At 45.3% G+C, this 26568-nt stretch overlaps 1 protein-coding gene across 1 annotated transcript in view; it reads right to left on the reverse strand.

Moving 5' to 3' along the window:
• Window positions 1–26568, reverse strand: part of LOC124545274 (X-linked retinitis pigmentosa GTPase regulator-like) — a 340423-nt gene that overhangs the window by 307908 nt on the left and 5947 nt on the right. Inside the window, exons 4-5 of the mRNA XM_047124156.1 lie at window positions 26503–26565; window positions 1041–1199 (exon numbers count right to left, since the gene is read on the reverse strand). Coding sequence (XP_046980112.1) covers window positions 1041–1199; window positions 26503–26565 — 222 coding nt within the window. The remainder of the gene's footprint in view (window positions 1–1040; window positions 1200–26502; window positions 26566–26568) is intronic.

A 26568-nucleotide genomic window follows, 5' to 3' on the forward strand; every position in this document is an offset into this window, starting at 1 on the left:
AATTACAAACACTTGATACAACTGGGCATTATTGCCTACTGCTCTTTATAATATTAATATGATAAGAAGAAGAAGAAGAAGAAGAAGAAGAATGTAAGATCTTAAATTACAGTAATGGGTAGAAATTGGGAACAATGACTTCTGTGGCTGGCTGAAGAAGCATCCCATCATCTCCCGGAATGATTTGCCAAAACTGTCAGTAGGTGGAGCAGCTAACAGTGCTCATTAACAACACACCACTGATGTGAGTGACAAATGACACACACATCACCTGGCAGAGAACAGGAGGGAAACCTCCATTAATACAGAAATCCCTAACAACTACCACTCATTCTTTTGAAGCCACAGGGACTAACTTTTCTAAATGACAGGTGAGGACATGGTCTCTATGTAAACGCAATCACTGCCTCGTGTTCTCCAAAAAAAAAAAAAAATAAAAAAAAAAAAAAAAAAAAAAATAAAAAAATAATAATAATAATAATATCCATATCTTTGAAATTTGTGAATATAAATGACAACAGATCATGCGATAAGACTCTCATGACTTTGAACACCCAGGAAATAAACGTTGGGTATGTAAGCTGACATTGCATCATAATGTGACCCCATATGAAGTAAGCTGTGTAAAGTGTCACGCAAGTCCTGACAATGAGCAACCATCTTGACAGCGAAAGTAGATGCATTCCACTTTTTCAGGAGGTTATAAATATGAGACTACTTGATGTCTTATCTTTCACGTTACTTACCACATACCCACTGTAGTGGAGTAGAATCTTACCCCGATAGGAAACCATGACAGAATCTGAACACACTTTTCATATTTTATTTACAACAATTGAGAATTAATTTTTAAGCACCACAAACACTTTTCCCCTGATAAATTATTTGTTTTAGGACCTTCATTTGTAAGTTATCCTCATACTACTAGTCAGTTAAAAAGGTCTGTAGTTACTTAGAGGAAACATATTTATTTGAATGGAATCAAACGTGACCCAACAGGAACATTTTCAATAAACTGATCACATGTACTCTGGACTCACCTGACAGTGCCACAGAATGGCCACTGCCTGCTGACAGCTGGCAGACACGTCCTGCAGTCCACGAAGTGAGTGGTTGTGGCACTAAGGCATCGCCTGTGTAGTCTCCGAGCCCAAGCTGGCCATCACTGTTGGTACCCCAGGACAACAGGAAACCGCTATCTGGACAGCACAAAATTTAGTTTAAACTCATGAAACTGGGTGCAATTTTTTCCCTTTAAGTAAGGAGATATGTATCTCCCCTTAATGACAGTTATTAATTCAATGAATAATAGACACACTGAGTCATCAACAGGCCCATACAAATGCTGAAAACTTCGGTAGTTTTGGACAAATACTTTTCATCCAAAGTCCGCCCCGATAGCTGAGTGGTCAGCGCGGTGGTCTGTCATGCCAAGGGGCCCGGGTTCGATTCCCAGCTGGGTCGGAGATTTTCTCCGCTCAGGGACTGGGTGTTGTGTTGTCCTCATTATCATTTCATAACCATCATCAGTGGAAGGCAATGGGAAACCACCACTGGAATCACTTCCCTAGATGCTCATGAGGCTTCCCCATGACAAGACCTGCCGTAAGGCAGAACACAAAGTTTTTTTTCTTCTTTTTTTGTTTTTCTTTTCTTTTTTTCATCCGAAAGCTAGCAAAGGCTTCAATCTGGTTTATGGGCCTGTTGACTATTATTTGGTGAGTTGTTACCTTACTCCTAAATTACTCACATTCTGCCAAATGTTTCACGCTAGTTATGAAGTCAAAGTCACATAAATTATGCAAGAAACTATTTCTGATCTCACAACTGTGGTACAATGCTAGTGCAGGCGCGTGCACGCCCACACACAGTGCTCCTTCCACTTCCAGCCTACTTGGTTGCTTCATTTGCCACGCAAACACTTCCTGAGGACCCTACATGTAATAACATCGCATCTTATCGGCTTAATTACATGATACTACTGAATTTGAGAGAGAGAGAGAGAGAGAGAGAGAGAGAGAGAGAGAGAGAGAGAGAGAGAGTTAGTTTTAAATTCACTTGCACAGTGCTTACTTGTTGCAATTTTGCCTTGAAAATGACAATACCTGTCAAAATATTAGATATTGTTGATGACAGCTGGAGCCCCATAAGTTATATGAACACAACTGAGCTTCTTGCAGTACCAAAATTTTATTGATCTTGCCCCTTCTATTTTTTTAAGTAGTCATAAAAGCTTAACTAAGCACATTATGAGGTCAGAAAGTAATAAAACCAATTCTCAACACGTATATAAAATAGGGAATAGGAAAAGAAAAGGAAGGGGTGGGTGGGAATTCTTGACTTCCAGCCACACAGGGAGTTGTTTCAATGCAACAGCAAAAGATTCAAACTTTTGCCAGACTGGGACTCAAACCCACATTTACTGCTTCTTATGAGCAGTCACCTTAACCGCTTTCGCCATCGAGACATGGGTCCTGGCTGACTCAAATTTCTAACCTATTACTTGCTGCAATGCAGTGCCCCTCATCCATTAATCCCCTACTTGCAAGTTACCAATTCCCATAATAGTTTGGATGATATTAGTGCATCTGCACTGAAACAAATGTCAAGGAGCCATCGCACTCTTACAGGAAAAAAGGCACTTAATGGATGATGAACACTGCATTGCAGCATGTGATAAGATGAAAATTTTACGTGGAGCTAGCTAACAAAGAAGTTGTTACCTGTAAAGACACTTTACACATAGTGAATGACAAAGTCAAGCAGTTGGCTAACAAATTCTCTCAGTTGGCTGTGAATGGAGAAAGAAAAAAAAAAAGAAAAGTGGAACAAAAGTTAAAAGAACAAATACAACACTTTAGTGAATAATGTACAGACTGGTTAGCAGAGAAAGATAAAATGATTGAAAACAAAATCAAAATGAGTTACAGGACACTGTTAAGGGCCCCATTCTTAACATATTAGCAGCACTAGGTACCTCGGGAGATACTGTTTTCACAGAATTAGGTATCATCATCAGAAGAGTATTTACGACAGACTTGCCTGCTGGGAAAGAACAGATTACTCAGAAAATACAAAGTTTGGAGCAATTATTTCAAAACAAAGACAGAGAAACATATCACAGCTACCCACACTCTGTGTTTTCACTCAGTGATATAAGCAATGATGGCCCTGAGCAGCAAAACACAACATCAAAACAGAGTATATTCACCACCCAGAACACAACAAATTCCAGTAAATGACTCCAATTCATTAGTGCAGTTAATGAAAGATGAAAGCCTATTGAAACACAGGAATTTTCAGTTATTTAATCCCGAAAAGAGAAACCTACACCCGATCATTTTTCTCCGATCATTTTTCGGAATTTTTCCGCAAAGATCGCCTGACAGGCAAAAGATACAGTTTGTAATTGGACATATTGTGGTGTCACCGCCAGACACCACACTTGCTAGGTGGTACTTTTAAATCGGCCGTGGTCCATTAGTACATGTCGGACCCGCGTGTCGCCACTGTGTGATCGCAGACCGAGCGCCACCACAAGGCAGGTCTCGAGATACGGAATAGCACTTGCCCCAGTTGTACGGACGACTTTGCTAGCGACTACACTGACAAAGCCTCGCTCCTTTGCCGAGCAGATAGTTAGAATAGCCTTCAGCTAAGTCCATGGCTACGACCTAGCAAGGCGCCATTAGCCTTACATAGCAATTGATACTTATGGTATTAAGCATGTCTCATCAAGAACGATGTATACAACAAGGATGGATTAAAGTTAAGTATTTCAAAAGCTACGTACTTTTCTTTATAGCATTCATTATGTATCCTGTTTCAGACCTCACGCCATCCTTCGTGTGTTTATAGCGTGCATTGCGGTCCCCTCAAATCACACTGTGTCGGCACTTCTGTCGACACATCATATGGCGACGAGTCAAATAAGGGTCTTGTTCTTTCTACTTGCTTACATTTACTTGTGTCATGGCTTCGCCACAATCTCCAGATGTACTGTCCGAATTTTATCGCTTGCAGAATCAGCAGACGCAGGCGTTATTGGATGCCCTTGGACAGCTCGTCCAGGATCAACGTGCAATGCAAAACGATACGGCGGGCGCCGCTTCACCGCTACCGCAGCCACAACATGCTGTTGCACCCCCGTTCCGGCCGTTTGACCCAGCTAAGGAAACATGGACGGAGTGGTCACACCAATTTGGATTTCATCTCGCCGCCTACAGAATTCAAGGTGACGAGCGGCAGCCTCACTTATTGTCGTGTGTAGGGGTGCAAACGTACCGTGTGATAGTGAAATTATTTCCCCGACGCGACGTAGCAACAATGTCCTACGAAGAAATTTTGTCGGCATTGGACGCCTATTTCAAAGAAACAGTCAATGTAGTTGCAAAGAGGTATACTTTCTTTCGTACGAAACGTACGGCCGGTCAGACTAATAGGGAGTGGGTTGCAACATTGCAAGGCCTTACAAGGGATTGTGCTTTTGAGTGTGAATGTGGACTCCCTTATTCAGATACAATGGTACGTGATGCAATTGCACAGAAAGTTTCTGATGTTCGTATACGGGAACAGATTTTGAAACTAGTTAATCCCTCCCTTCAACAAGTGATAGACATATTAGATAGACAAGACACACTTGACTTTGCACAAGAATCATTTGAAACTTCGCCAGCCGTGTGTCACATTAACCGGCCCGCTGGGCGCGCTGCACGGAACGATAAACAGCCCTCGCGCTCGTCCGCGCAGCTGCCGCCTAGCTCTCCACGTGTGCCGCGCAAGCATACAAAAGCAGTGAAATCATGCCCGCGGTGTGCAACTAGACATTCGCGTGACAATTGCCCGTCACGCCAAGCTATTTGTTTTTACTGTAATAAGAAAGAACATGTTCAAAGTGTTTGCCAGAAAAAGCTCAGATCAGACACTCTTAATCATTCCAGGCCCTTTGCTTCGCGCCGGAATCGAACCAAGGACACTCAGGCTCGTGGACCTTCGCCCGTGGACATTCATGTCGTTAATTCCACTCCGTCCAGTGCCACTTTCTCTAACAGTGACTGTGTTCGTCCCACAAAAAGTGTGCGTCGACGTCGCCGGAAATCACGTCAATTAGCAAGTGATGCTGTACCTGTATCAGTTCAAGTTGCACGAGACAGTCGCATTCTCGGGAGGACGCGTTGTTGCTCTTATTGTCTTCGTATCGCTCTCAGCCCCGAGATGGTCGCTCACCGGCTGAGTTGCTCCACGGTCGTCCTCATCGAACCTTGATGTCTTTGCTGCATCCGCCGCATCAGGTTCCTGTGCAGCGGCAGCCACCTGCTTTTGCTCCAGGCGACGTTGTATTCTATCGCAACTATCGAGGTTCACGGCGTTGGCTCGCAGGGCACATTCTTCGCTGCCTCGGCCGCGCGATGTATTTGGTTTTGGGGGCCTCTGGTGAGGTGCGTCGGCATCTCAATAAGCTGCGCCTCTGTCGTCGCCTGGGTTCTGCCGCTCCCCGTCTGCTTTCAGCGACGGTGCCGTCTGGTCAGCGCCCTGGGGACCCATCTACTGGCTCGCCTCATCCCCAGGTGTTACCGACGCTGCCTTCCATTTTGCCCCATGGCGACGCGCCGCCGCCGCCGCTTGGTCTCCCGCCGGCGCCGCCCGCAGTGGACGCTTCGCTGCAACCGCCAAGTGCCTCCCTGGGTCACGCGCCGCCTATCGCTTCCTGTGACCAGATGTCCTCCGCCATGGAACTCTTGCCCGCTCCGAACCACATGGCGTCTTCGCGCGTCGGGTACCCCGACGCAATGGAGGTCGACCCTTCGGCCCCTCCTGTCTCTCTACGGGCGCATACACCGCATGTTGGCGTGCACCCTGGACTAGGTTTTCAGGCGTTTCCTAGCTCCCCTCGGACTGAATGGCCGGGTGCGGGTGGCACAGCCTCGCCTGTTGTTAGGCTCCCCACCTCATCGCATACGTCAACATGGGGTCCTCCCCACGGCGGGCGGAAGCCTTATAACACGACCGTTCGCCGATTTTCAGGGGAGGAATATGGTGTCACCGCCAGACACCACACTTGCTAGGTGGTACATTTAAATCGGCCGCGGTCCATTAGTACATGTCGGACCCGCGTGTCGCTACTGTGTGATCGCAGACCGAGCGCCACCACAAGGCAGGTCTCGAGATACGGAATAGCACTTGCCCCAGTTGTACGGACGACTTTGCTAGCGAGTACACTGACGAAGCCTCGCTCCTTTGCTGAGCAGATAGTTAGAATAGCCTTCAGCTAAGTCCATGGCTATGACCTAGCAAGGCGCCATTAGCCTTACATAGCAATTGATACTTATGGTATAAAGCATGTCTCATCAAGAACGATGTATACAACAAGGATGGATTACAGTTAAGTATTCCAAAAGCTATATACTTTTCTTTATAGCATTCATTACGTATCCTGTTTCAGACCTCACGCCATCCTTCGTGTGTTTATAGCGTGCATTGCGGTCCCCTCAAATCACACTGTGTCGGCACTTCTGTCGACACATCACATATTACAGGAGAATCTGCTATTTGGGGAACTGAAATGGTCGATCAATGTCTTACTTACCGTGATTTTGAACAATCATTTTTAGCCAAGTTCTGGAACGAAGGAGTTCAGAAAAGACTGAGGAAAGAGGTATATCAAGCTGAACCTTTCGATCCGAGAATTGGAGGCTTAAGGAAATATTTTGGAAAGTATTTGGGAAAAATTAGATACTGGGCTACACCAATCTCAGGTAAGGATGTGATTATGATCTTGAAGTTGAAATTGCCAGTATCAATTCAAGAAAAATTAGTTAACATCAACAATGATAACGAAGAGACATTTCTTTCCATATCAGACTCATTTCACCTTATACCTGAGGAACAGAGATCAAGCAATAAGAACAAATCAAGGAACAACATGTGGAATTCCTCAAGTACGAGAAACAACAATGGTATTAGTATAATAGAGGGAAATATTCCACGTGGGAAACATATATCTAAAAACAAAGATGATGTGACTTACCAAACGAAAGCGCTGGCACGTCGATAGACACACAAACAAACACAAACATACACACAAAATTCAAGCTTTCGCAACAAACTGTTGCCTCATCAGGAAAGAGGGAAGGAGAGGGAAAGACGAAAGGATGTGGGTTTTAAGGGAGAGGGTAAGGAGTCATTCCAATCCCGGGAGCGGAAAAACTTACCTTAGGGGGAAAAAAGGACGGGTATACACTCGCACACACACACATATCCATCCACACATATACAGACACAAGCAGACATATTTAAAAACAAAGAGTTTGGGCAGAGATGTCGTCAGTCGAGGAGGAAGTGCAGAGGCAAAGATGTTGTTGAATGACAGGTGAGGTATGAGTGGCGGCAACTTGAAATTAGCGGAGATTGAGGCCTGGTGGGTAACGGGAAGAGAGGATATATTGAAGAGCAAGTTCCCATCTCCGGAGTTCGGATTTGTTGGTGTTGGTGGGAAGTATCCAGATAACCCGGACGGTGTAACACTGTGCCAAGATGTGCTGGCCGTGCACCAAGGCATGTTTAGCCACAGGGTGATCCTCATTATCAACAAACACTGTCTGCCTGTGTCCATTCATGCGAATGGACAGTTTGTTGCTGGTCATTCCCACATAGAATGCATCACAGTGTAGGCAGGTAAGTTGGTAAATCACGTGGGTGCTTTCACACGTGGCTCTGCCTTTGATCGTGTACACCTTCCGGGTTACAGGACTGCAGTAGGTGGTGGTGGGAGGGTGCATGGGACAGGTTTTACACCGGGGGCAGTTACAAGGATAGGAGCCAGGGGGTAGGGAAGGTGGTTTGGGGATTTCATTGGGATGAACTAACAGGTTACGAAGGTTAGGTGGATGGCGGAAAGACACTCTTGGTGGAGTGGGGAGGATTTCGTGAAGGATGGATCTCATTTCAGGGCAGGATTTGAGGAAGTCGTATCCCTGCTGGAGAGCCACATTCAGAGTCTGGTCCAGTCCCGGAAAGTATCCTGTCACAAGTGGGGCGCTTTTGTGGTTCTTCTGTGGGAGGTTCTGGGTTTGAGGGGATGAGGAAGTGGCTCTGGTTATTTGCTTCTGTACCGGGTCGGGAGGGTAGTTACGGGATGCGAAAGCTGTTGTCAGGTTGTTGGTGTAATGGTTCAGGGATTCCGGACTGGAGCAGATTCGTTTGCCACGAAGACCTAGGCTGTAGGGAAGGGACCGTTTTATGTGGAATGGGTGGCAGCTGTCATAATGCAGGTACTGTTGCTTGTTGGTGGGTTTGATGTGGACGGACGTGTGAAGCTGGCCATTGGACAGATGGAGGTCAACGTCAAGGAAAGTGGCATGGGATTTGGAGTAGGACCAGGTGAATCTGATGGAACCAAAGGAGTTGAGGTTGGAGAGGAAATTCTGGAGTTCTTCTTCACTGTGAGTCCAGATCATGAAGATGTCATCAATAAATCTGCACCAAACTTTGGGTTGGCAGGCCTGGGTAACCAAGAAGGCTTCCTCTAGGCGACCCATGAATAGGTTGGCGTACGAGGGGGCCATCCTGGTACCCATGGCTGTTCCCTTTAATTGTTGGTATGTCTGGCCTTCAAAAGTGAAGAAGTTGTGGGTCAGGATGAAGGTAATGAGGAAAGAGGTTTTAGGTAGGGTGGCAGGTGATCGGCGTGAAAGGAAATGCTCCATCGCAGCGAGGCCCTGGGCATGCGGAATATTTGTGTATAAGGATTTCATGCCGATCACCTGCCACCCTACCTAAAACCTCTTTCCTCATTACCTTAGCCAGCTTCATCCTGACCCACAACTTCTTCACTTTTGAAGGCCAGACATACCAACAATTAAAGGGAACAGCCATGGGTACCAGGATGGCCCCCTCGTACGCCAACCTATTCATGGGTCGCCTAGAGGAAGCCTTCTTGGTTACCCAGGCCTGCCAACCCAAAGTTTGGTACAGATTTATTGATGACATCTTCATGATCTGGACTCACAGTGAAGAAGAACTGCTGAATTTCCTCTCCAACCTAAACTCCTTTGGTTCCATCAGATTCACCTGGACCTACTCCAAATCCCACGCCACTTTCCTTGACGTTGACCTCCATCTGTCCAATGGCCAGCTTCACATGTCCGTCCACATCAAACCCACCAACAAGCAACAGTACCTGCATTATGACAGCTGCCACCCATTCCACATCAAACGGTCCCTTCCCTACAGCCTAGGTCTTCGTGGCAAACGAATCTGCTCCAGTCCGGAATCCCTGAACCATTACACCAACAACCTGACAACAGCTTTCGCATCCCGTAACTACCCTCCCGACCTGGTACAGAAGCAAATAACCAGAGCCACTTCCTCATCCCCTCAAACCCAGAACCTCCCACAGAAGAACCACAAAAGTGCCCCACTTGTGACAGGATACTTTCCGGGACTGGACCAGACTCTGAATGTGGCTCTCCAGCAGGGATACGACTTCCTCAAATCCTGCCCTGAAATGAGATCCATCCTTCACGAAATCCTCCCCACTCCACCAAGAGTGTCTTTCCGCCGTCCACCTAACCTTCGTAACCTGTTAGTTCATCCCAATGAAATCCCCAAACCACCTTCCCTACCCTCTGGTTCCTATCCTTGTAACCGCCCCCAGTGTAAAACCTGTCCCATGCACCCTCCAACCACCACCTACTCCAGTCCTGTAACCCGGAAGGTGTACACGATCAAAGGCAGAGCCATGTGTGAAAGCACCCATGTGATTTACCAACTGACCTCCCTACACTGTGATGCATTCTATGTGGGAATGACCAGCAACAAACTGTCCATTCGCATGAATGGACACAGGCAGACAGTGTTTGCTGGTAATGAGGATCACCCTGTGGCTAAACATGCCTTGGTGCACGGCCAGCACATCTTGGCACAGTGTTACACCGTCTGGGTTATCTGGATACTTCCCACCAACACCAACCTATCCGAACTCCGGAGATGGGAACTTGCTCTTCAATATATCCTCTCTTTCCGTTACCCACCAGGCCTCAATCTCCGCTAATTTCAAGTTGCCGCCGCTCATACCTCACCTGTCATTCAACAACATCTTTGCCTATGTACTTCCGCCTCGACGGACATCTCTGCCCAAACTCTTTGCCTTTACAAATGTCTACTTGTGTCTGTGTATGCGCGGATGGATATGTGTGTGTACGCGAGTGTATACCTGTCCTTTTTCCCCCTTAAGGTAAGTCTTTCCGCTCCCGGGATTGGAATGACTCCTTACCCTCTCCCTTAAAACCCACATCCTTTCATCTTTCCCTCTCCTTCCCTCTTTCCTGATGAGGCAACAATTTGTTGCGAAAGCTTGAATTTTGTGTGTATGTTTGTGTTTGTTTGTGTGTCTATCGATGTGCCGGCGCTTTCGTTTGGTAAGTCACATCATCTTTGTTTTTAGATATATAACAACAATGGTATACGTATTTCAGAAAGGAAAAAGCATTTTCAACGGACACGATCATTATTATGGCAAGCAGAATGGAAATGGACAATTAAAGGTAATAAGAACTACTACCGAGCGAGATATCACCCGACGAATCAGGCAAACAATTTTAACTATGGCAACAAGCCATAGCGCACTGCGTATGGCAATGAATACGGTAACAGAAGTTGGCAGTGCGGATTCCCACAGCAAGCACGAGAATGGAATCCTGGCACGTGGCACACGAACATATACTACCAACATACAGACCCAATTAACACTCAGCGAAAATTCATGCCGAATAACCAGCAATTTCAAACATTGGCATCTAACCAACAACAAATGTAAGAACGAGAATTTCAGACACAATTTGAACCTCAGAATAGAGGAAATAACAAAATGCAGAGAAAACAGTACAACCCACCAGTATTTTTCTCTCAAGCTGACAATCTTCTGACTTTTAATCCATTAAATGAACTATCACAGTTTGATACCCAAGTAACTCACAATTATTCGCCGCAATCAACTGAAATGAGTTTACAACGTGATAGGAATAACAATGGTTGTACCACCAACTATTCAACACTGAAAACTAATCACAGCATCTTGTAACTCCCTACAAGGTGCTGTGCGGCAGAAAGGGAGCAACTATATTAATGACAAAGACCTGAATACAGTGCTAATACTCCGTTACAATGAAAGTACTGACATTCATGACGAGTTACTACACGAGAATAATGTGACAAACTTAGACCGACAGGAAGGCAACCAAATTCAGGTGACAACCCAAATCACACTAGCAGGATATGTAACTACTGCAATACTGGATACTGGTGCAAATGTAAATGCAATCTCACTATGCTTTTTTTTCAAACAGATAACAGCCACACAAAAAATACCCACATTACCTGTACAAGGATGTTGTCTTACAGGAGCTATTAATTCATACACACAGAAACTGCAGATGCCAGCTTTGATCCCTGTTATTATACAAACAGTAACACATGAATGTATTTCCTGGTAGTAAAAAACTTGTCAATGCCCTGCTTGTTAGGTATCGAGTTTCTAAAACAAACGAAGGCCAAGATTGATTTTGCTAAAGGAACTTGCACTCTAAATGTAAATGAACAAGTAATCACTATCAGACTCACACATGAGAAAGTACGTAATTATCCCTCAGGAAACATTTTTTGAATACATAAACTTATCAGAAAAAGCACACCAATACACAATGGCTGGAACAGTTCTGACTGTGACATACAAGGACCAGATGAAACAGATTAGGCCTACTTACAGAGACGAAATTACAACTAAAGGAGCAGAATCCACCAATCTGACATATGAATACAGACAAGAATTATTTCAAATCCTTTTTGACTTCAGAGCCATTTTCTCGGCGAGACCTGGAATAATTCGAGACTTTCAATATAGAATGGAGGTTATACCCCATCTCACTTTCTGTCGCATCACCTATTCGATACCATTTTCGAGAAGGGTGGCTGTAAAAACTGAAATTAGAAAAATGTTATCTTGGAAGGTGATTGAACCATCCAATTCATCGTATAGTAGCCCCTTGGTAACGATACCTAAGATGGATCATGTTAGGAGATGACTTAGTTGATCAAGTTACCATTTACGTTGATGGTCTCCTCATTGCCACAAAAACTTGAGAAGAGCGTCTTCGCCTTATACAGCGTATATTTCAGAAATTCAGAGAATTTGAAATGACTGTAAATCTTCAAAAGTCCCGATTTGCCCGATCTGAAATCAAATTTTTAGGTCACATTATTTCGCCCTCTGGAATAAAACCTGATCCTCAAAAGATTAGTGCCATTAGAAATTTTCCAAGACCTACTACCAAAAGGCAGCTAAAATGATACCTTGGCATGTGCAGACAGGAACGAATGATGTCTGACGGCACTCGGGACAGCTTTTGACCCGAACACTGTGAACCTTTCCCTGCACCCTGTCCCTTTGAGGATGAGAGGAAACAGGGCGTTGAGAGGCACTCTGACTTTCTTGTACCTTCTGGATGCTCACGGCGGAACTGTTGTTAGTCTTTCCTGGTGCAGCTGCCTGGATTGCTTTGTCCTTACTCTTTTTCCGTTGATACGTACACATGCAAATACAGGTGCTTGTGGTGGATACAGGCACACTAGTAGTCGTCTGTGTCAAAGCATCCACCTTGGAAATAGATTTCTGCGCCATGGAAGACTATGAGGTGGCAAAAACAGGGTTTCGTCGTCTTATATTCTTTTTTGGCTTCGGCAAAGGTTGGTTTAAAAGATGGGGAAAGGGACCAAACTAACAGGTCATTGGTCCCTTGTTCCTAATAAAACAATGCTACAAGTGTGAGAAGAAAACTGATGAGACAGATAACACAAAATGGAAAGAAAGGAAAGACCACAAGAATGAAGGAAAGGCAATGAACACTAAAAAGAACAAAAGAGGACAAGAAAACAGAGATGCCAGAAACAGAAGAGAATAAAACAAGGCAGCAGGTTACAGTGGCTGGCCGACCACGAAGATAAAAAAGAAAAGTCAGCCACCCTGCAACACATTAAAACTTCCACCCTACAAGCACTAGGGTGGAGGACACAGAAGGACGAAGGACAGGTGCTAAAACTCAGATCGAATGATAAAACCCACACTCACGGATGAAACTTAAAACCATATCAGCCAATGAGGCATGGTCTGCTAAAATCAATGATAATGAGTCCGGTAACCGAAGATGAAGTCGCAAGGCAGCTAAAGAAGGACAGAGCAGAAGAATATGGGCCACTTGCAACCGGGCACCGCACCGACACTGAGGTGGGTCATTACGGTGCAGGAGGTAACCATGGGTCACCCAAACATGACCAATGCAGAGCCTGCAGAGAACCACAGAGTTCCTGCGAGAGGCAATCATCGAGGACTTCCACACATTCGTGGTCCCCTCAATGGCTCACAGTTTGTTGTGCGTACTGAGATTTTGCCATTCCGTCTCTCAAAGCTGAAAAAACCTTGCGGCATAATAACGAACGCAGGTCAGTTGCGGGGATGCCCATCTCCAGAAATGGTATCCGTGTAGCCTGTTTGGCCAGCCTGTCAGCAAGTTCATTGGATTCTGATGTGACCAGGGGTTCAGACAAACACCACTGAATGACTGGACCATTCCAGGGCATAGACGGACTCCCAGGTGGACGCTATCAAAGGATGACGAGGGTAGCACTGGTCGATAGTTTTCAGGCTGCTCAAGGAGTCAGTACATTAAAAAAAAGACTCCCCAGGGCATGAACGAAGATACTGAAGTGCATGAGAAATGGCAACCAGTTCTGCAGTAAATGCACTGCAGCCATCAGGTAAGGAATGCTGTTCAATATGGCCGCTGCGAACATAGGCAAAGCCAACGCGACCCTCAGCCATCGAGTCGTCTGTGTAAACCACTTCAGAGCCCCGGAACACGTCAAGACTCGAGAGGAAGTGACAGCGGAGTCCTTATGGCCACGTCAAAGGTCCAGACGAAGCTGTGGCCGTGGCGTACACCACGGAGGCGTACATAAACGGACTTCAAGTAAAGATGGTAAAGGGGAGGACTCCAGTTTGGAGAGAAGGGACTGCACACGAACTGCAATCGTTAGCCCCGACCTGGGCTGCCGATGCAGGAGATGGACTGCCGCAGGTGGGAAAGGAAGATGGTAATTCGGATGCTCAGGGGAACTACGAATATGTGCTGCGTAACTGGCAAGCAGTTGTGCACGTCTGATCTGCTATGGAGGGACCCCAGCCTCCACCATCCACCAGTTCGCTGGTCACCGGACTAGTCCTAAAAGCTCCTGTCGCTAGTCGACCCAGCGGTGGTGCACAGGGTCGAGTAAATGCAATGCTGAAGATGCTGCCGAACCATAAACCACACTCCCATAGTCAACTTTGTAGAGCCGCAGCAGCGTACAGCGATCTGCACCCCAATTGGTGTTGCTCAGGCAACGGACGGCATTGAGGTGCTGCCAGCACTTCTGCTTAAGCTGACAAAGATGAGGGAGCCAGGTCAATTGAGCATCAAAAACCAGTCCTGGGAACTGATATGTCTCCACTACAGTGAGTGGATTGTCATTAAGGTAAAGTGCTGGTTCCTGATGAACGGTGCGATGCCAACAGAAGTGCATGACATACGACTTTGTGGCTGAAAACTGGAAGCCGTGGACTAGAGCCATGACTGTGCCTTGTGGATGGCTCCCTATAGGCATCTCTTGACAACACCAGTATTGGAGGAACAGTACGAAATGCAGAAGTCAACTGCATACAGAGAAGGTGAGACGGAGGACCCGACAGCTGCTGCTAGACCGTTAATGGCCACTAAAAAGAGAGAGGCAATACAGAGCCCTGTGGGACTCCACTCTCCTGGATATGGATGGAACTATGGGAGGCACCAACTTGGACACGGAAAGTACGGAGCGACAGCAACCAGGTGTTGCCGTATGGAAAAGGCTGTTCGGATGGCAGACACTATGGACGCAAGATTATCAGTGGTAAAGCGACCCTGGCGGAAGCCGTCCTGACATGGAGCCAGTAGGCCATGTGACTCCAGGACCCAACCTAACCGCCGACATACGATACGATCCAGCAGTTTACAAAGAACATTGGTGAGGCTGATGGACCGATAGCTATCCACATCAAGCGGGTTATTACCGGGTTTGAGCACCAGAATGATGGTGCTCTCCTGCCATTGCGATGGAAATACGCCATCGCACCAGATCTGGTTGTAGATGATGAGGAGATGTCGCTTGTAATCAGATGAGAGATGTATAATCATCTGGCTGTGGATCCGATCACGCCCAGGAGTTGTGTCGGGGCAATGCGCAAGGGCACTAAGGATCTCCCACTCTGTAAATGGGGCGTTATAGGATTCACTGCAATGTGTAGTGAATGAGAGGACGTTCTCTTCCAGCCACCGTTTGATAGTGTGAATGACTGGGGGTAATTCTCCGACGCAGAGGCTCGAGCAAAGTGCTCGGCAATCGCGTTTGCATCAACAGATAACATGCCATTTATGGTGACACCGGGCAGACCTGTTGGGTTCCAGTACCCAAAAAGATGTTTGATCTTTGCCCAGACTTGGGAAGGTGACGTAAGGCACCCACTGGTGAAGACGTATCTCTCCCAACACTCCTGCTTCTGTCGTTTGATAAGTTGGCGAACACAGGCACGGAGCCTTAATTGGCTACGAGGTGCTCCAGGCGAGGGTGCCGTTTACGCCGCTGTAGAGCTCACTAACACTCCTTAATTGCTTCAGCCACTTCCGGCGACCGCCAAGGGACTGCCTTATGCCTCGGGCAACCTAAAGAGCAAGGGATCACATTTTCTACCACAGAAACAATTGTTGTAGTCACCCGCTCAACCATCACACCATGTGGGGGAGATTCAACGGTGACAGCAGAGGTGAAAGTTTCCCAGTCCACCTTGTTTGAAACCCAAGTGGGTAAGCATAAATGGGCCTGACACTGGGGCAGTGACAGGATGATGGGGAAGTGGTCACTACCACACAGGTCATCATGTGCTCTCCAGTGGATAGATGGGCGAAGACTGCAAATTGATAAATCAATGGCCGAGTAACTACTATGAGCCACACTGAAATGTGTGGCAGCCCCAGTATTTAAGAGGCAGAGGTTGAACTTAGATAGTAAAGTTTCAACATCTCTGCTTTGGCCAGTACGCATGGTACCCCCACAAGGGGGTTATGAGCATTAAAATCTCCCAAAGTAGGAAAGGTTTTGGGAGTTGATCAATCAGTGCAGCTAATACATTCAGGAGGACTGCACCATCTGGAGGAATATATACATTGCAGACAGTTAATTCCTGCGTCATACTTATACTGACAGCCACAGCTTCAAGAGGGGTTTGGAGGGGCACAGGTTCGTTACAGACTGAGTTTAGGACATAAACGCAAACTCCACCTAACACACTATTATAGTCACTAAGGTTCCTGTAATACCCCTTATAGCTGTGGAGGGGTGGGGTCCGCATTGCTGGGAACCAGGTTTCCTGGAGGGCAATGCAGATAGAGGGTGTGAAGCTAAACAGTTTCTGCAGCTCAGCCAGGCAGTGGAAAAAACCGCCGCAATTCCACTGGAGGATGGCATCGTGAGACTGGGAAGGCATGGAACATTCAATGAGGCATTTTATGCCTCAGAGTCACCTGCTGCCACTGACTTATTGCCTGAGTGGTCTATATCCATTGTGTCTGAGCGTCTGGTGAGATCTAGGCCCTCAGCGGACGCCAAAATCTCCACCCCATCCTCAGACGCAGAGCTTGTAGGTAACGGTAGTGTGGGTGCCACTGCAATTTCCTTTGTCTTGGGGGTTTTCTTTTTAAATTTCTCTCGCTGCTCCTTGTGTTTCCCTGGCTGGAAGGACTTCATTGACTCAGTCTCCGGTACTGAGGATGAGCATGAAGCCCTATGACCAGCTGTTTTTGGGCTCTTCAGCCACTGGCAGGTGTCATCTTTCCCACTGGCAGAAACCTGGGAATGGAGGGACCCAAGGGACCCCTTCCTAGTGCGAGAAGCCGAAGAAGACTGACGCTTCTCTGGCTTAGAAGTGGGGACGGACGTCCCCGATGGTTGGGGGGGGGGGGGGGGGGGGTTGCTCCCAAAGTAGGTGGTGCAAGAGCAACAGGGAGGGAAATGCCCCCCACCATCAAGGGGGCAGGGGTAGTCTTCCGGCTCTGAGAGGTGACTGGGGTTGGCAGAGCTGATGGTGCCAGAACTGTTGTAGCAACAGCATGAGACGATGTCATATGCACAGGATGCAAGTGTTATAACTTTCTCTTAGCCTCAATGTAGGTCAGTCAGTCCAGGGTCTTGTACCCCATAATTTTCCTTTCTTTCTGGAGAATCTAGCAGTCTGGTGAGCAAGGCAAATGGTGCTCTCCACAGGTGACACGGATGGGAGGCAGGGCACATGGAGTATTGGGTTGTGATAAGCGTCCGCAATCTTGACAGGTGACACTGGAAGTACAGCAGGAAGACATATGGCCGAACTTCCAGCACTTAAAGCACTGCATTGGGGGAGGAATATAGGGTTTTGTATCACAGCGGTAGACCATCACCTTGATCTTCTCAGGCAATGTATCACCCTCAAAGGCCAAGATGAAGGAACCGGTGGCAACCTGATTATCCCTCAGACCCCGGACGAAATGTACACCTCATCACTCTAAATTGGCGTACAGTTCATCATCGGACTGCTAAAGAAGGTCCCTGTGAAATATGATACACTAGACCATATTTAAGCTCTTATGGGGCGTGATGGTACTCAAGGTACCCCACCACACACCGCCAGGTGGCTTGCAGAGTATGGATGTAGATGTAGATGGTTACTGAAACATCCCCCAGCTTGTTACAAGCAAGTAACGCCCATGACTGGGCAGAGGATGCTGTTTTGATCAAGACTGCACCAGATCTCATTTTGGACCCAAACTTGTCCTCTAAATGCTCAAGAAAAAACTGAGGCTTCGTAGTCATGAAAAATTCGCCATCAGCTCTTGAACGTACAAGGTACCGGGGTGAATAAGATCCGCTGCCATCCTTAGTCTGACATTCCTCCCATGGTATGGCTAGGGAGGTGAACAATTTGGGGTCGTTTCACCACCAGCAAGAGATGACGGACTACGCTTCATCGCGTGTCATCTACCCTGATGCCACCCACTCTGACCAGGGGCCCTCCCCATGGGTGCCACCAGCCGCAACAAAGGCCACCAGGCAGGATGGTCATTGACAGGAGTCCTGATGCCCCAGGGGGATGGGCATCTACCCCTTGGCATATGTGGGGAGTTAACAGCGCAGGCATCAGCAGAGCGATCCCTGTGTGGTCAGGGGGCTACAACCAACAAGGTACATGGCGGCCCCACCACAACAGACTGGCTACCGTGCTGGACATCAGGTGCAAAGAACTCCATGGTCATCATCGACGCACAAAGCGACACTGCATAGCGCATGGTGGAAAACGCACCCCGGAAGGTGTCCTCACCCAAGAGATGTAGAATGGGTGGGGCTGCAATGCGACGACGAGTAAGTGGGCTTAAGTTCTCAAGGCATGACTGACACAATGCATCATGTAAGGCGTCCTTCCCCAATTGGACCACTCTTGAGGAAAATTTTGAAGAATGGAGGTCAAACCCTACAGGGGACCATCACATAAAGGCCAAAACGTGTGAAACTCCTTTTAGTCGCCTCTTATGACAGGCAGGAATACCACAAGCCTATTCTAACCCTTCGGACCCACAGGGGGATTCGGCATAGGAGATCCACTTCGTCACTTCTATCTCCTGTATTTTGCATTCTTCAACAAAAACAGGGCAGTCTAGGCTCTAGACTGGGTGGTTACCACAGCAGTTGATGCAGATTGCCCGAGACAGGCAGCCAGTCCCAGTGTCAGGAGCAGCTTTACCACAGATTGCTTCACCTCTACAACTCATGGCGGTATGGCTGAAACACTGGCATTTATAGCACCACATAGGGTTTGGGACATAAGGCCAAACATTAAGTCAAAGGAACCCTGCCATAAGATGTTCAGGCAGTGTCCATGATATCTCGGCATGTGACAACACCCTTACTGGAGCTGAGAGAGGTGTGCATCTCAACAGTGATCTAGTCACCCAGTTTCTGAGAATTCTTATGAAGGACTACCTACTTTGACCTGTTAGTTTCGACCAACAATAAGCCATTACACAATCATTTCATAGCTTTTAATATTCCAGCAAGGCCTTCCAAACCCTCATGGATACAAAAGGGGGACACTTTTTCATATGTAAGCTCCTTCATCTTCGTCACCAGAAAAACATTGTTATTCACGACTCCATGAGCCCTGTTACTAAGTCAAAAATATTCTTATTATCAGGACGACTAGCCTCTCTCATTCTTTTGGATGAATGGGTGTGAATACTACCACGTGGTACACACTTCCTGCTGGGAGGAGATGATGATGATTTTGAGTGTTCCATCTCAGCCCCACAAGCAGCTTGGGAAATAAGGGTCCACTCAGACAGAGCCCCGCATGCCTGAGTAAGACTTATACAACTAAGGTGCGGCAGGTGGCCCCAGAGGTTGCCAGCTACAACTGTTCCACCTCAACAGTCATACATCCCATCAGCGCGCAGCACACCTTGAGATTGAGGTTTTTTTTTTTTTTTTTTTTTTTTTTAATAGAGGTTTATCCTGTCCTCACAACCCGGGTGGTCAAGCCAAGATCCCTGTTCACTAGGACACACATACCACTGCTGTGCCGCATGGTGGTCACTGAAGCATACCCAGAGCTTATGGTGATGGGGGATTGGCGGCACTTACCAGTCCCCAACTCAGGAACCCCAGGGTTTCCAGGCCCGTACCCAGCAAATCGATGCTGAGCCCCTGTGGGCTTCACTTCTGTGCAACCAGTACTTTCTTTCTAAGTAATGAGTTATCCCAGGAAATTATTCCATATCACATTATTGAATGGAAATATCTAAAATGTGTCAGGAGGTCGACATGTTTGTTTCCATGATTAGCAAAGGGCCGACCTGGTTCTGACAAAGCAGAACCCACGAACGGTAAGTGAGTGAGCAACAGGAAAAAGGTTCCTGGAGAATGCCACAATCTGTGGAGTAAAAGGAAATAGGGGATTGCAACTTCGGAAAATGAAAGTAGTACCCATTACAATTCCAATGAATAAGCATGGAACAGGGAGCCAAACAGGAGACAAATGGCAAATGGGCTGAAGCCAGTCATGCCGCCGAGTCACTGTCCATCACCAAGAAGGATCCGATGTCATCCATAAATGAGAGATCAGACTCAAGTTGCAAGCAGTGAGTTGGCACCTCAGAGCACCAGAGAGGCCTTTTCCTAGGACTTATCTTCCTTCTCCTTCTCTTTCATAGGTCGAGATGGGCAGGGCAGGAGGGAGAGAGAGAGAGAGAGAGAGAGAGAGAGAGAGAGAGAGAAAGCTGAGGCTACAACAAGATATGGAACTGACAAAGAGCGGACAAAGTTGGGGTGTATGAACTGTGGGTCCCACGGCTGACTTGTGGCAGTAGGCCTCTGATCTGGGAGATACCAGGAGGAGGGGTAGTGGGAGAGAACCCCGTCACCCACAGGTGCCGAAGAAGGAGTCACATAGGGGGTGTGACACCCAGAGAGGAGTGCATGGGAACTGCAGTGGATGGGGGAGGAGACGGGGTGGGCTGGGATAAGGAAGGGGTGGGGAGGGGGGAAAATGTAACAGAGGCAAATTTTGATGTCATACACCCAGGGTGGATACTGTCATTTGTTTTAATCTTCTGAAAACTTTACTAAACAATATAAAGGCACATTATCTGAAAGCTAACAAGTTCTTTCTTTCTTTTTTGTGTGTGCCTACAGATAACTCAATGTTTCTGCTTTTCAGTGAGTGGTCTCTATAAATCCTCAAACAGGCACACCCATGTATAGAGTGCATCAATAACAAAACTGCTTTGCACCATTCCACTGTTGTTTCACAATTGTGATCCCATGCCTATTGCTTCATTATTGCTCCAACTAATAAAGTTATAAATTGTGTTGTCACATGTCCAAATGAGCAGCAGTAATAGAAAATAAATAGTGAGCTAGGTAAGAAAAAAATTAAGATCTGTGCAAGAAAATGACTCGGGTTACAAGCTAGCAACACAATCCCACAATGAGCCCATGGTATAATATGAGAGTGAGTTGGAAAATAAGTTTCCCCTGTCGACAGTGGGCAGAGTTGTGTGATATGGGCAAAAAACAACACGGCGACATGGAGTTCAGCCTGGAACAGCTCACGCGTTACCATGAATCTGGCAATGACTTCTGTTTCGGATTGTGACGGGTGATGAAACGTTGGTCCACCATTACACACCCGAATCGAAGGCCGCATCCATGGAGTGGAAACCTCCAGCGTCACCTGTCCGAAAGAATTTCAAAAGCACTCCGTCTGCAGGTAAAGTGCTACTCACGGTTTTCTGGGACGCCAAAGGAGTTTTGCTGCTGGACTTTCTGGAGGGTGCGACCATCAATGCTGCAGGGTACTGTGCGCCACTCTGTCAAAATTGAAAGGGGTGATTCAGAAAAAGCAGCCCGGCCGTCTCAGATCTGGCGTTCTGCTGTTGGATGACAATGCAAGACCACACACAGTGACGGCAACGCAAAACCATATTGCAACTCTAGGTTGGGAGCACCTACACCGTCCGCCTTACAGTCCGGATCTCGCGCCAAGTGACTTCCATTTGTTTCTTGCTTTGAAGAAGACTCTCAGAGGAAGGCGCTTTGGCGGCAGTGCTGATGTCAAACAAGCCATTCAACACTTCTTCCCTATGCAATGCCCTGATTTTTTCCTGGAAGGCTTTTCGAAGCTTATAAAGTGGTATGACAAATGTCTCAACGTACTTGGAAAATATGCAGAAAAATCAAGATATGTCTTATCTTTAATGTATCATTCTCTTTTTTTTCCTTTCACACACAACTCTGACCACAGTCGAAAGGGGAAACTTATTTTCCAACTCCCCATGTAGATAATTAGTAACTGAATAAGCATTTGGTTATGCTGTTTAATGCTTTGAGGTGATCATTACTGTGAGTAACACCTGACCATGGCAAGAGTGTGATATAATGAAATTGAACTAATATTAAACAGTGACTCTGCTCATAAATATGGCATGCCTGCTCAAGGGCTAATCCTGAAGTATTTAGAAAAAAGGAAATGGATAGGTTGAAGTTAGATATAGTGGAATTAGTGAAGTTCAGTGGTAAGATGAATACACAGTTATAAACACAAAATCAAATAAGTATAATTGAGGAGTATGTCTAATAATGAATAAGAAAATCGGAATGCACATAAGCTACTATGAACAGCTGCTGTGTGGATGCATTGCTGCAACCAAGATAGACACACATCCAACATCCACCACAATAGTACAAGGTGATATGCCAACTAGCTATGCCAATGACGGTGAAAGCGTGTTTGATGAAATGAAAGAAATTTTTCAGATAAGTACATGAAAGGAAAATTTAACCATGATGTGGGACTGGAATCTGATAGTAGGAAAAGGAAGAGAAGGAAAAATAGGAGAATACGGACTGGAATAAGGAATGAAAGAGAAAGTTGCCTAATAGAATTTTGTACAGAGCACAATTTCATCATTGCTAACACTTGGTATACGAATCACACAATACGACTGTACATAGAGACCTGGAGACACTGGACAGCGTCCAATTGATTATAAAATCTTAAGTCTGAGATTTCAGAACCAGATTTCAAATAGTAAGGCATTTACAGGAGCAGATGTTGACTCTATTGTAAGGGGGCAATCAAAAAGTTTCTGTTTGAGGGCATTGCTGCAGCATATATGCAGCATAGCACGACTCTGATGCACATATATAAACACCAATAGATAGACAAAGGATTAGAGTGGCTTTTGTGTCTTTCCCTCATGCATGCAACAAATGCATAAACATGAACTAAGCCAACGATGTTAAAAAATATATCCTAACAAGACCAATGTGCCATTATCCTCTTCTTGGCTGCCAAAGGACAAACATCTGTTGGATGATGAAGACTGTGTATGGGACAGCATGTCTGTTGAAAACCACCAGTGTAGAGAAGGTGCACTGTTGCTTCACAATAATGCATGTCCTCATATTGCAAATGCCTTAACGTATGGAAATGCCTATAGTCCAGGTCTCTCCCCGTGCGATTATCATGCTTTCAGTCCCTTAAAAAAGGCCTTCAAGGATCAATGATCCATGTCAGATAATGATGTACACCTTCTTCACAGCTACAAAATTTTATTATGCAATTTTGACTACTACCATCATCAGATATCAAAAGAAACTTTGAATCCATGAAACAAGGATCAGTGTCAGTGTTAAAACCTCTGCCTGACCAGGGTGTCAGCTAACAACCTGTTAATTGATGTCCTGATTAGGCACAGGTTTTAATACTCGATACTGAACACCGTTTCACCACATATACAGTGCCAGTGTAAGATGCTTAATTAAAGATTCCAATTAAAGTACACTACCCACAAGGCACATGATAGCTTAAGCATAAGCTTACGTTATTAATTGTGCCAACAAAGATTACAATATGATGTGTGTGTGTGTGTGTGTGTGTGTGTGTGTGTGTGTGTGTGTCAGAGAGAGAGGAGTTCAAAGATCTTTATGGCATGCAATGAAAGCAGTAGCCAAAGCAGTGTAATAAAAATTTATATCTCAAAATGGTTTTATTCACATTAGATGTGGACTCTGACTATAATTTATTGGTTTCGAACTGCAGATTAAAACTGAAGACATAGAAAAAGGTATAAAATTAAGGAGATGGGACCTGGATAAGTTGAGAAACCAGAGGTTGTTGAGGGTTTCAGAGGTAGCATTAAAGAATGTTTGACTGAAATGAGGAAAGGAACACAACAGAATAAAAATGAATAGCTTTAAGAGGTGAAATAGTGAAGGTAGCAGAGGATGAAATAGGTAAAAAGATAAGGGCTAAGAGAAGTCCTTGAACAACACAGTATATGTGGAATGTAACTGACAAAAGAAGAAAATATAAAATTGCTGCAAAAGAAGCCAGTGAAAGGGAATACAGACATCTAAAGAATGAGATTAACAAAGTGCAAAAAGTCTAAGCAGGAATGGCTAGAGGAGAAATGCAAGGCTATAGAAGTACATATAAGAAGTGGTAAGGTAGGTCCCTGTCTGTAGGAAAACTGAAGAAGCCTTTGCAGAAAAGAGAAGTGAAAGCTGAAAGGAATATATAGACTGGCTATACAAGGAAAATGAACTTGAAGGCAATATTATAGAAACAGAAGAGGAAGTAGACGAAGATGAATCATCAGTTTCAAAATGACATGTACAAGTATATTGCTGGTTGAAATTAATACCATCACAAGTTATTGCAGTGTAACATCAAGAGCTCTTAGAGTAACACCAGCTCGAAAGCTCTCGCCCTTGTGGAGCATCTTCTGATTAAAAACCACAACAATTGCAATTTTCATTCATCAGCCATAATGTTCAACATCACTGTGCACTGCTGCTTTTCAGCACCACATGTATATATTTGCACATCATGTTCCTGTAAACTATCTACTGTAATGCTGATTGGCATATCAAATTAGAATGGCATTTAGTTTGCCTTCCCTATTCGGGAATGTAAATACTAATTTCCATGTAATGCTGAAAAGATATCAAACTGTTTTTGTAAACTTGAAGCAGTTTTTGCACAATTGTAGTTCTATACAGAAAGACAGATTATTTCAGTGTATAAATTGCTGAACCCATCCATAAGAAACTTTAAATTCCATCGGTGAAATGTTTCTTTTACATGCTATTCTTTTCCATACGGGCCAAAGCAAAGTTGTTCTGCACTGCTCTATTGTCATGTATGGTTGCTAAGATAATTTAGCACTGTATCAAGTACACCATAGTAGTACATCATAATCCGAGTTGTGTTGGCTATTTTATCTGAACATCAAGCCACATTATGGTCACAAAACTTATGATAATGAGGACCACAAAACATTGGAATAGATGGTAATTGCGTGTGTGTGAAGCATTGGAATAGATGGTAATTTGTGTGTATGTGTGTGTGTGTGAGAGAGAGAGAGAGAGAGTACCCTCAGTTATTTGAGAGAGAAGAGAGGGGGAGAGACGCAATTCAAAGCACTGCCTAACTGAACTTAATAGTGCGGTCTATATTTTATTACTTTTACTATAATCTCTTGTCCAAAGTTTAGGTGCAGCCTATATTAGTACAAATATGGTAAATAAAAATTGTGCCTCATAATATGCAATTACTAGATACAACAATCAGTCTCTAGCACAAATAATAATACTGGAGAGAACCAGAAGATCCAGTTGTCAAACCACACACACTGTGTATTGCAATCTCTGAAATGTGTAGCTCCCACATAAGTTGAGTATCTCCATTGCTATTTTTTTGCTAACTGGAGCCAAATGTATTATTCTGCACACTGCAGATGGCCTTGCCGCAGTGGTAACACCGGTTCCCGTCAAATCACCGAAGTTAAGCGCTGTCAGGCTGGGCTAGCACTCGGATGGGTGAGCATCCGGTCTACTGAACACTGTTGGCAAGCGGATTGCACTTAGCCCTTGTGAGGCAAACTGAGGAGCAACTCGATTGAGAAGTAGTGGCTCCGGCCTCGGAAATTGACATACGGCCGGGAGAGCAGTGTGCTGACCACATGCCCCTCCATATCCGCATCCAGTGACGCCTACGAACTGAGGATGACACGGCGGCCGGTCAGTACCGTTGGGCTTTCGTGGCCTGTTCGGGAGGAGTTTTTTTAGTTTTAGCACATAAAGCTTACAGGAAGAAGATACTGCTACACTTACAGCAGCTCTGCTTCTTGAAAATCACTTTCTGGTAATATTAACTTCAAATTTTTGTAATTTGCATGCATGACACACCTGCAGTCTTAAGGTTAGCTACTCATTACTATAGAGATACTGTTCACGGATTTTCTTTCCTCAGCTTCACTGTCAGTATATGCGACAAATATGTTTGTAATACTCCAGATGTGTATTTAATCTACAGTTATATTTTTAACACTGTTCCAGAAGTACATACAGTTGTCCATGAAATCTCTTTAGATGCCATTTGAGAAATAGTTTTCTAACAAAACAAACAGCTCTTCATTTAAAGAGCACATCCAGTAACAATTTGCCAGTGCCTTAAAAACCTATCAAGGATGCTTCCATAAAATTTAAGAGTAATTTATAATGGAACAAGTATTATCAAAGACTTCAAAAAATGAATTTAAGTTGGGAAAGCTTGAGAAACTACATATTAGCTATATTTGGCGGTATATTACATGTTGCTAGCAGAATTTTTGAAAAGAAAATTATTTTTTTCCAAGTCCTTTGAGGGATTGATTTCAACACATCTGCAGAATAAATAATTTTAAACACTGGTATATTGGACAAAAAAATGAGTTGCTTATCTAAGGCTTAAATGACCGCAAAATTATTTTATTCAAAGTACTTCATAAATAGGCTAGAACAAATGTTTACCTGTACTTACTACTGTATGTGCTCTACCGCAAGCAACATGAGTTATGCGGTACTGCTTAATGGCTG

Source organism: Schistocerca americana, chromosome 8 (assembly GCF_021461395.2).
Source record: "Schistocerca americana isolate TAMUIC-IGC-003095 chromosome 8, iqSchAmer2.1, whole genome shotgun sequence".
In the NCBI taxonomy this organism is placed as follows: Eukaryota; Metazoa; Arthropoda; class Insecta; order Orthoptera; family Acrididae; genus Schistocerca; species Schistocerca americana.